The 12129-nt window shown below is 38.5% G+C and overlaps 1 protein-coding gene across 4 annotated transcripts; it reads right to left on the reverse strand.

Annotated features, from left to right (window-relative positions):
* Window positions 1–968: 968 nt before the first annotated feature.
* Window positions 969–8826, reverse strand: LOC104426136 (protein DEK). Of its 4 annotated transcripts, none has more exons than XM_010039084.3 (11): window positions 8068–8826; window positions 7930–7963; window positions 6183–6262; window positions 4361–4420; window positions 4045–4158; window positions 3879–3959; window positions 3708–3785; window positions 2501–3005; window positions 1698–1795; window positions 1575–1605; window positions 969–1499 (listed from the first exon to the last, which is right to left on the reverse strand). In XM_010039084.3, the coding sequence occupies exons 1-11, from the start codon at window positions 8497–8499 to the stop codon at window positions 1354–1356; spliced, it is 1659 nt and encodes a 552-aa protein (XP_010037386.2). In that variant the 5' UTR covers window positions 8500–8826; the 3' UTR covers window positions 969–1353. The 4 variants fall into 4 exon arrangements, with proteins under 4 accessions (XP_010037386.2, XP_010037387.2, XP_018721169.2 ...); XM_010039085.3 differs by having other exon boundaries at window positions 4045–4155; window positions 8068–8825; XM_018865624.2 differs by having other exon boundaries at window positions 1698–1798; window positions 8068–8824.
* Window positions 8827–12129: the final 3303 nt, after the last annotated feature.

Raw genomic sequence — 12129 nt, forward strand, 5'->3', positions numbered from 1 at the left:
GCACTAATGGTTAGGGAAACATAGGGAAGCAACAGAATAGCCCGCAACGAGGGTGTTGCGAAATTGAGTAAGGGAGTTTGTCACGGTCTATGATTTTTCTACACCCGTGAATCCTTGGGAGTGAAGTTTGGGGCTATTGAGTGAAGAGTATAAAGAGGATGAACATAACTAATCCATGAGAGTGGCGTCAAGACAGTTGATGCTAAGAGTTCTAAGATAGAAGAAATATATTACTTAAAAGCTCTAAAGGCAGGGTTGGCCTCCTGTGCTCTCCTGATGAGGCTATGGCAAGCCGAAATGAGTTGTTAAACCTAAAGAGAGGGTTGGCCTCCCGTGCTCTCCTGATGAGGCTATGGCAAGCCGAAACGAGTTATTAAACCTAAAGAGAGCCATTATCTCGTTTGATGGACTAGACGCTAAGCAAAGCTAGACATGGTACGATCTCATATAAAAGAACTATTCACCATATTGTTTACTAGAACAACTATAGAAGGAAAACTAGCGAGTTTCATTCATGAGACACCGCATGGGTTGATCCGCGGCTAAGGAAACTACCAATCCATGACACTAGTTTCATCGCATTCTTTATCCATTCTATTATTTCCATCAGTAAAAAGCACATATCATGAATAAAATTGAAAAGTTCATTATATTCAAAATCTTTTAGAATGGCTCAAATTATATTTTATAGACTCAAAAATATTAAGATTTTCCGGAGGAGGCGGACTTTAGCACCGCCAATGGTGACATTCATGCCCCTGTTAAGACTACAAATGAAATTGCGCATAAATTTATTGAATGTTTGGAGTGGGACGTGATGAGGCAAGCTGCTCAATATTTGGTCAGAACCTGTGACTTAACAATGGGTGTGCGCCGATTGAAGGTATGTAGAGAGAGAAAGAACCCAACTCCAGAAAGTAAACCGTCAAGACTGGTTCGGGCCCCACGGGATATAAAAGACAAGTAGGCACCGAAAAGATAACTTCATGGTTAGTCCAGTCTACAAGATGCTGCCTCATTATTGATGTCTAAAATTCATTCACAATGTTAACCAATCTCGACAGGCAGTCCCCGTCCGCTAATTCATTTTACACCTTTGAGGAGGAAAATCTTGGAAGGGGGAGGGAGGAGGGATTAAGCTAAAAAAAAACCATATCAGCAGCAAGGTGAACTCTACCTGTGAAAAGCCAGTCTGGAGCTATATGGTACAAACTGATCTCTTCCAACTAATTCACAATATCTAACTGGCCAATCTGGTTTGCTCGCAGAAACTACAATCTACCTAGAAATTACCATGCCTGTTGTAATTCTGATGAACTAAATCAAACTCGAGAATCGGATCCTATTCACTTCTCATTCATTGTCATCGGCATCAGCCTTATCCTCCGCTTCCTCGTCATCGCCTTCATCCTCGTCATCGGTCATATTATTTATGACCTCAGTAATGATATCCTTAATTTCTGCCTTTCTGTGCATCAGATCCACACCAAAATGGGTACCTGAAGTTTGCACGCACTGTTAGTCAAGATCATAACAGAAGATTATATAGCCTTCTCTGCATAAAAGAAACATACCAAGTTGCCGGAGAATGTCGGATAAGGTTGCCTGCATCATACAATGCATGAGTGAGGTTTAGGAAAGCATAAAAAAGAGAAACATTTCAACAATGGAATAACAGATTTAGAAACTAAACGTACAGTATTGAAGTCAACTTTCTTGAGAATATCCACGACAACAGCATGCATCTCTTCTCTGCTGGGTTCAGCTTTCGCCTTTTTGCTACTTTTGCCTTTCCCTACTATATGAACAAAGACACCATTAACTACGATTTGTTAATTCAGTTCTCAGCTGATTAAAAAAGGTGCAAAATGAAGAACCGATAAAACACGCAGTAACGAACTAGTAAACAATGGACCACAAATATTTAGTTCTGTTACAAAACAAAAGAATCCCAACAAAAATGTTTTAGCAGCCCATTACAATGCACACATGTAGACCATTTAACAAATTTTAATAACAATATACAATTAAGCAGAAAATCAAGATACAATCTTACAAAGAACATTCGACCAAAAGAAGAAATGACAGTGAGAAGACAGTGACAAGCATTGCCAAAAAAGATATAGAAGTTCGTATGACCACATGAGAAAGAACATCCAGCTAACTTTGCATATTCTTCTCCAGTGGCAGACCCAAGATTTAGAGCAGGAATCCATACATAGTTTGTGTAAAAAAAATTGCAAGCATCACTTTACTTGATGTCCAAAATATAAAAAATCTTTAATTATCGACACAGTCTAGGTAACAAATTTATAGTTCCATCAATCATACGACCAACAAACTCATCTTCCCATTTTTTCTCTACATGTAAAACTAGCAAAAGTCCTTAAGGATCGATACTCATAACTGTGATAAGGATTGCATTATTCACGTATATCAGACATTTCTATCATCTATCTTACATGACTTGAACCAGGATACAAAGGGCAAGCATGCTTACCTCGATCCTTGACTGAAGCCTCTGTTGAGGGTTTGGCGGACTGTTTCTTGCTAGAGGTTTTCGCTTTTGAGGAAACACTTTGGTCATTTTGATTGCTCTTTTCAACCTTTTGTTTCTTCGACTTGGATCCTTCTGACTTAGAAAGTGGTTTTTTATTACCAACCCCATCTACGGAACTCTTCTTTGAGGCTGAGGTGGATGATTTCTTGGCAGATTTTGCAGGAGTGACCTTTTTGGCAGAGACTGAGGTATCTTTGGTTTTGGACACTGAGCTCTCCTTTGTTTTTTTCCTGGAAGAACTTTTCAACGCTGGCTCCTCCTGCATATCCTCTTCCTCTGACTTGCTCTTCTCATCACCACTCTCCTCTTTTGACACCATATCATCATCACTGTTTGCATCAGAGTTGTCCTTGACTTCCTTACTGTCACCTTTATCATCATCATCATCCTCTTCTGAAGCAATCTCAGATGACTTCTTCACAGAGTCAGGTGCTTGTTTTTGTCTCTACAGAAAATGATACACAGAAACTAAAATTACAAGTGCTTTCCAAGTATCAAAGGAGACAAATGGTAAGAGGGCGGTACTAGACAAAATAAAATGCTTAAAGCACCAACAACAACGAAATCAATCCCAAATGGAGATGACCTTTATATGTTTAATGCTCTGTGATAGGAAAACATCCTGCTGGCACATTATTTTTCTCTGGCCACTGTTGTAGTTACATCACCAGTGTTTTCTAGGTCTCTTTTTGAGAGGACGAGACGAGATGAATAGGCAATACTAAACATTGCAACACAAAAAGTGGAATTACTGAACTAGTTTAGAACCAAATGCTCTTTAACTCTGATATATTTTGTCTCTCCCTAAACCAGGCAATTTATGCTGATGTCCCTACCAGTTCTTATATGGACATAATAACACTGCTGAAAAATGAAAATTAGATCAGGAATCATAGGTGTTAGGTGAAATGAATAGACAAAATCCCGCCAAATCAGTCTTCCTTAAACTGAGGATGGCTAAACAGATAAACAACATCAGTAACGTCGCTAAGCTGAGTATCATCTCAAGCAATCACACAGTGACTTGGAAACAAAAGGAACGAAAAATAGTGACATAAAAATAATTAAAAAAAAAACTGGCACTTGGTAAAGAAGGCAGATCGAGCATGGTCTTCATATTGAATACCAGCAAAAGAGAGAAAGAAACCTTTTCTGTCATTGTACTAGATGCTTCTCCGGGGACTAAAGGTTTGCTTGGTGTGATCTTCCTCTTACGCTTTTGGCCCTTCTCAATTAACATTAGCCCAATATGAATCCTCATCAAGAAAAAATAAATACAAAAGATAGACACAAAATCAACACCGCATAATACTAGTACCTGTTCCTTATCAGCAAGCAAAACATCAGTAGTAGAATGCGGTGATTCCAGAAATTCCAACAACTTTGCAGAAAGCTCCTCCTGGAAAATGCCCAATCCAATATAGAAGGACAAATGCATTTCAAACAGGAAGCTGGGAACAAAAATCATTTGTATCATCACATACCTTCTTCACAGCAGCCTTATTTATTGGAATGTTGAGCACATCACAGAAGTCAATCAACTTATCTTTGACACATTTGTCGAGTTTTTCCTTCACTTTACTTCTCTGTTTTTCCTGCTAAAGAAAAAATGAAGAATCGGAAGGGAACATCCACACTCCTTCAAATGAAATTCATAACATCTTCCCAAATATTAAAATGCATACACAGAGAAAATCTCCAAAATAATCCTATCTCCTGGGATCACTAAACAAGCCAAGACAATTCGATATATGTAGATGCAAAAGACTACAAACCAGAAGGCTCTGAAAAGGGATATACCTGATTTTCAGTCCACACATAGCCAGAAAACTGGCCTATGTTTCTCTTCAAGCTGTGCACCTGCATATAATACAACATGTATGATGTCAAGTGACAGACAGAGACAACATTTAAAGGTGCTGTCAACTTTCATCAATATGCAATAATTATGATAAGAATGTAACAAAATAGCAGTACACTCAACAAAGAAAAATTGTCCAGAACTCGATCAAGATGAAAAAAAACATTGGTCTCACAAACCATTTGGAAATACACTTGTGACCTACATGTGCGCCCCTTCTACCACCTAGTCTAGTACCTACAGCAAATATACTACAGAACTATTAAAACAAGTATCATAATTTCCATATAAGTATATGTCCTTTCACAGCTATTTTAATCGGCTCCTCCTCCCAAAACCTCAACTGTTTGAAATACAACAAAGCACAACTAACACGAAATGTTCAATTCATCTAGTTCTCCTCAAGAGAACCTGATTGATCGCATGTATAAGGAAAACTAAGGGCCCTTTTAGTTTGTAAAAATGCTTTTGTTTTTTTGAAGCCAAGATTTCACCAACTTGAGAGAGCAGTTGGAAATCATCACATCATCCCTCTCACTATGTAAAAGCTCAAGTTAATCCCCTCAAGCAGACATCGCCCCTTCCACCTCATGAAACTGAGATTGTCTTCCCTCTTTCCCTCTCATGGTTTCTGAATTTTTTTTATTTCAAGAGACCATTTTCTCTACCTTTTCTTTCTGACTTGGCTCAAGAAATCCGAGATCGACTTGAAGAAAATGTATCAAGTGAAAAACTTGATATGTTGGCAACACAAATAGAAGTAGAAGGCTTCAGTCAAAAATAAAAACCGTATTTTGATTTCAGATTGAAAAGGTGTGGAAACACCAAAAAGGTGTGTTCACATTTTCACTTAAAAATTGAAAAAAAGGAGTGCTGCATTGGCATGTTTTCATTCCCAATTTAAAATGAAAAGACAAATTTGGAGAACTCAAACCAAGTAGGCCCTAAGATACCCTAGGGAGATGTCAGTCATCTGATTGCCTTAGAAGAATGACTTCAAGAACTGGTTGGACAATTTAATTGCTGAATGCATGAGAAATAACAGCAGAATAGAGTGCAGTCCCAATCTGGAGCTAAAGGATAGTGCAGTACACGGTTCAACATTTCTAACTCAACAATGCAGCTTTCTGGCAAAGTTGCTGAAACAAAATTAATCTCAGATACCCAATCATACAACGGCCTTCTCAAACTTGTCATAGCTTTCTCTGTAGTTGCTAAAACAAAAGTCATCTCAGACACCCCGATCATACAAAAGCTACATTGCAATTTGATAAATCCAAGGTTTATGAGGGAATAAGAACTAAGAAATGATGGATACTCTATTTGGCTTTTAAATCTTCACAAAGTATGTAATTCACTAATTTGGACTGCAAGTTGATGAAGCATGATATGAACCCACAGGGAGCAAAAGTTTGCGAGCAATATCCCCAAGTGGTACATAATTCAATCGTAGTGAAACAGCCAATAATATGATTTGGCTATTAAATTGATTCTCAAACACAAGTGTGTTAACTTATTGAGATATGAATAAATAAAAAAATAGAATAAACCTATGTGCGGACTGATCTAAGCAGCTGCTTTGTCAATCAATTGAAAAAGCAAAACTATCTGTGCAAACTGGTAACTTCATAATTTATGTGATTCTAGTAAACAGCCACTAGACTAGGCTAGGGCAAGTCTTTAAGCCTCTCCGTATAACTACATACCCCAAAAAAATGGCATAAAAGAAATCTAGCCAATATAATTAAATTGGAAGGTCACCTTAGCTTTTTTTCCGAAAAGTATTGCGTGAAGTATTTGCAGGTTGTCATCAGGTTTTCTCTTCGATAACTTGAATGCAACTGAAATGTTAAAAAAATATCACAAAAAAAGGGTGAGGCTGCTGTAAACAGAAAGAAATAAAATTTAAACAGTGTTGTCTACAAGGTTGAAGAGCAGTCACAACAAGATAACAAAAACAAATGGAAGCAAGGAAAATTCAAGAATCCCTCAAGCAAAAATAAGGAAGTAAAATACCTACATTTACAAAAATTTTGCATCCAAAATAAAAAAGGATTGCATTTACATCTATATATCTTCAGACCAAGAAAGCAATTGCTAGAAATTTTGGCAAAACATTTTCAATCTAATCAATCATCGGAGAGAGCAAATTCAGAAAGCTAGATTAACAGACCCCCCAACCAACATGCACATTTCTTTATTAAGCCAACTTAACTTGCTCTGCATTTCTAGAATGCTGGTTTGAATAATAACTTCATCAGTCATATGATATTACAAAGCAGTATTCTCCTCCAAACAAATCGAACCACAATATGAATCAAAAAACGATTCAAATTTAAGCAAGCTGTTAAGTTTGATACAAACAACTTAACAATTCGACACTGGACAATGTTATTTACTTGCTCAGTCAACAAAGTTTGATATTAGTGCAGAACCATCTTTGCCCTAAACTTTCAAAGTGCAGTCACTATATATCACTACTATTTGACTTCATTTAGAAAATGAACCACGGCCCATGTTAAAAGCACAATAAGTTTGCCCTAACAGTAAATAGTCCCTATATATCACATCATTTGACTGCTTTCAGAATGATAATCATAGTCAATGTTAGACCTATATAATGATGAAACATTAAACCCTAAACAATAGGTTCATTTGACCAATCCTTCTCCAGAAACAAGCAAGTCACACTAAGATTTTTCTCTATATTACAAGTGGCATCTTAAAATTTAGAAAGCCAAATGAGCACTGAAATGGTGACCTGTCGGGCATGTTTTGTAAGTCTAGTAAAAAAATTCTCTCTTGTAGAAGCACCTATTTATGCTAGTTCAAGTTCAGAAATGACAAATGTGCCGGCAAGCAGCAGCAACATCTAGGAGATCACTCTCAGCAGCATTAAATGCTGACCAATTTTCGTTTCTCCAATGATTGTAGTTTCTATTTCTATTTTGCTACTTCAAATCATAGAAATCCTGAGATGGATAGTTCATGTTCATGTTCATGAAGATATACATCCCCTGATTACTCATATTGATGGATGATTAATTGCACACTTTCAACAAAAATCAAATACACAAAAGTTCATAAACAGAAGCTCAGGTGAGGCAATAGATGATAATTATCGTCATTACAACCCACAAGATGGTTGGATTTCAAGCAAAGCAACCGTATATATGACGATAAGCGAATATTCAAACGCCAATATTCGGCAACTAGTAACCAGAAAAAGAAACATAGAAACATGACTACAAAGCTTGATAACACCTAGGATGCAGATTCTCCAGGCATAAAGACTACATCTAGCATGCAGATTCTTAAGGCACGGACACCATGCAAAATGCGACAAACATGCCAAGACCATCCTCACAGGAACATCAGCCTTCACACAGGTCGAGACACCGAAGCGGCATATCAAGATAACAAATAACTCTCCACGAGAGTATTACTAGGCCAAGAGCCAGCAGACGCACTGTAAAACTCGGGCAAACAATTAAAGCTGGAAACGTACCATTCGGAATGTCCTTGAGCTGAGTTCCGCGACCCTGAAACACCAACAAGCCTTTAATAAAAAGAATCCCCTCTAGAAAAATGAGAAAAAGAAGACTGAAAAATCCAAGGCAGAGGACGAAGCTACTCCGCCCCTTACCTTCTCGATGGAGAACCCCTTGCTGGAGGGCGTCCTGGCGAGGGCGGGAGCGGAGTACCGCTCCACCGATCTCCTCTCCCTCGTGGGCCGCTCGACCCCGGGCGTCGCCGGATTCCTCTTCCCCGCCAGCCCGCCGCGCGATCTCCTCGATCTCTTCCGCCCGCTCGCCTCTTCCTCCGCGGAGCTCCCCTTGGCATTCTCCTCGCTCCCTTTCTCCTCCGGGCCGTCGTCGTCGCCGTCGCCGTCGCCGTCGCCGTCTTCTTCGTCGTCCGCTTTCTCGTCGGAAGCCTCGGCCTCCGAAGCGATCTCCGGCTCCTTCTCTCGCTCCGCCTCCTCCGGCTCGTCCTCCGGCTTCTCGGCGGGCTCCTCCTTGCCGTCGACGGGGGCGGCCCCGCCGGGCTCCGCGGTCTCCGCTAGGGCTCCGGAGGCCATGGGGGAGAGGTGAGGGACGAAACGAAGCGAGGGCGCAAAAACCCTAGCGAGGGGTTTAGGCGCGGGGCGTGGAGGAGGACAACGAGAACGAGGAGGAGGAGGAGGCCGGATCCGATCTGATCTGACGGGCGGGAGAGGGGAAGGAGCGATCGGGGGAGGGGCGACCTGCTCTGATTCGCGCGCGCGAGGTTTATCGAGAAGCGGAAGTAGGGAGGGAAGGAGGTGGGGGGGGATCTGAGGAATCGGCAAAGGGAGAGAGAGAGAGAGAGAGAAGGAGAGAGGGAGGGAGTGAAACTTTGGGCGAGGGCGGGCGCGGTTCAAAATGAAAAAAAGGGAGCTGGAATTCGTGCTTCTGTTTATCGCGCTTCGATGGCTAATTATGTCGCCTCTCTCTTTTGCACCAAATTTTCAAAATCCTCCTCCTCCTCCTCCTCCCTATTTTCCTTTCTTCGTTACGTTACTTTTCGGACGAATCCGGTCGCAAATCCCTGGATAAAACTCGACCGTCGAAAGAGTGGGCCGACTGAGAAAGGGCTGAGCTAGGCCGGTCCCGGAGAATGCCAACCACATTTTCATTCATGCGCACATACCATGATTGATCAGAAATGTGCAGCGTTAGTGCCGTTGCTGGGAATATCAGTAAACGTGAATCGAGCATAAAGAAAAGAATCGGTCCACGGACGCATTACACTTTGACATGAATAAGAATATGATCTATATATTGTGATGTGTATGAAACCCGTTATTTACTAAAAAGAATTTGTCGTGTATACATAGTTTGGGATGATGCCTAGCAAGCACCAAGTCAACAGAGGAAAAACAAGTAAACAAATGAAAAATATTTGTATCTTCAAGCCGCGATGACCAATGCACACCACGCGTGCTATAGCGTGGGTCTAAGACCCCTTAGGATGATTGACTAAGTAGGGGAACCGCCCCCCTAGTAGTGAGCACGCCATTGTCGGATGTCAAATATGAGAGTCGCCAACCATTTGAGTCGTAACTATGCGCGCTTCCGTGAGAGAAAGATAAGCAGCAATAGCAACCATAACGCGATGCCTGTTATCCTTCCCAACCACCTCACACAATAGCCATCCCGCACCCTTAGATCTTGTGCATGATGGGGAGGAGAAAAAAATTGGTAAAGGAGGACAACCACCACGAGATGATCGTCCGTGTTAGATGATGTCCGTAAAGTTAATTTAAATATTCTATGAATGTATTTAAGTGTGCAACAGTTCATATTTTAACCATAAGCTACAACCAAAAAATAAAAATAAAACATAAGCTAAGTTATGATTGAACGAGCATGTGAGCCGTATTTCACTAAGTCTATTGCAGAATTAGGGATGCAAAACAGGTAGACCTCTCAATTGGCACTTTTTACATATAGATGTGACGACTATTGAAGTTTATAACGGTTGATAAATCTGCATGTAAATAGTGCCGCGCTACATATCGATTAGCACCTTCTCGCATGAAGATCACTCCAGATAATACACTTATCACAGTCCAAGTGTAGTATGTGATTTTGCAACTATATAAATTTGACATAACTCGGCCATAAGTGATATAGTTGACTGGAGTAATAACAAGAGAATTTGATATTGCGTTTGGTTGTCTGGATTTTTTATCATAATAAGATTAGATAAAAAAAGATATAATTCATGAATTTTGCCATATCTTATTGATTCTTTAGTGATTAAAGTAATAAAATCAAATATATTCACATTATATTATATATATTACTTTGTATAAATAGCATATTAATATAAATGAATAGAACAAATAATGTAAAAATCTCTTATGACAGTCTTGCCTACTTTATTTTTATCGACTATTTTATTTTATTTTTCTCTGTTTAAATTAATTTTTTTCTTTAACAAAATTTTATTAAATAGTAAACTATAGCAATGTGCCAAAAATCCTAAAATACCTAAAATATGTAGTAAATATAAATATATATTGAATTTATATATAAAATATAATTAAATTCGAATATATAAATAAAAACAATATTAAATCAATATTAAATTTAAGTAATTACATTGCAATTTTTTTGTTATTTTGATATCTTATATTAGAATTCAAATATTATTTATATTAAAATATAATTTTAGTTTTACAATATCGTCATTCGAATAAAATAATTTTTCTTTTACAAATATTAGAAACCCTGTCAACTTTTATCTCATCTCCCCATGAGATAATTTTATCGTGTCCATGTTATCCTTATGTTCAACTTTTTATCTTGTTTTGAGCAAACACCAAATAAGAGATAGGATGAATTTTATCATGTCTTTAATTTTATCCCAACTGTCAAACATAATTTAAGTGTTGTCGAGAAGATGTTAAGTCTCTCTGATTCCTACTCTAGACAATATTCTTGAAAGTTAGCAAGAGTGCAAGAGTGAAAAACGCATTTGTCAAGACACGGGAGAAGCGATTCTATATAGTTGGCGCGCATAAACTATGGCGTGTCAATTATTGTCCTTTTTACACAATCAAAAGGATCGTCAGCCACTAATTTTTTGTTCGACCGAGCCAATTCAAGGACGGCTTTTTCTATGCATTGCCCTTTTTTCAATTTTCTTTTCGCTGATGTGATGATTGATGATGCAATTATTGCTCAATACATTAAGATCAACAAGTATGTTGTTGTCTAACAAATTCATAGCCCGCTCGTCCACTGAAGTTTGTAACGTTGGAAGGTGATTAAAAGAAGATAAATTAGTACGGATTTATCTTTGTCACGAGAGAAACATAAATTGGGCTTTAATCAAGCCCAATACATTAAGATCCCTCGTCTATGTATAGCAAAAAAAAAAAAAAAAATGATCTGTAGATGGCTCGAGCCTAATTTTCAATGCCACCTTTACTCCCCAATCCATAATCCAACCCCCAAGCTCCATCACTAACTCGATGAGTTAATTTATGGAACCACCCATTATTCAATAGTAACAATTTAAGGAGAAATTTTGCTACAAATGAATTTCATTTTGGGTATGAGTTATTAAATTTGTATTGCATTAGAGTGGGTCAATTTTGGTCATATCGTTTTTGAAAAAATTAAAACCCGGCGTGATCAACTCATTTGACGAGCCTAGCAGAGACGACACCATGAATTTGCTAAAATTTGAGGAACCTAATTGTGTTGGTTGAAAAATTGGACAAAATTTTTAAAATTATGATGTCGTGATTTCTATATCAAAATTTTTACTAGAAAAATCATAAACACGTTATAATTGTATCGATTCAATCTTAAACTTCTTCTTTTAGCCAAATAAGTCATAAACCTTTTGCAATTATGTAAATTCAATCCATTTGACCAGATTTGCCTTATCAACGTTAATGTGGAGGTGAGTTAATGCTAACGTGGATAATTTTCTAATAATATTTTATTTTTTTTGTAAATTTTTATTTTCTTTCTTGTTTTTCCTCCTTCCTCCTTCTTCCTCCAGCCGGCTAGTTGAGCTCACCCTTGCCCAACTCGCCACTGGCTAGCTGCCTTAGTCTAACGACCAGAGGAAGGAGGAAAGAGGAAAAAGAAAAGAAAAGCAAAAATATAAAAATTCAAAAATAAAATATTATTAAAAAATTGTCCAAATCGGCGTTGGTGGCCTAGCGTCC

Source organism: Eucalyptus grandis, chromosome 11 (assembly GCF_016545825.1).
Source record: "Eucalyptus grandis isolate ANBG69807.140 chromosome 11, ASM1654582v1, whole genome shotgun sequence".
Taxonomy (NCBI): Eukaryota; Viridiplantae; Streptophyta; class Magnoliopsida; order Myrtales; family Myrtaceae; genus Eucalyptus; species Eucalyptus grandis.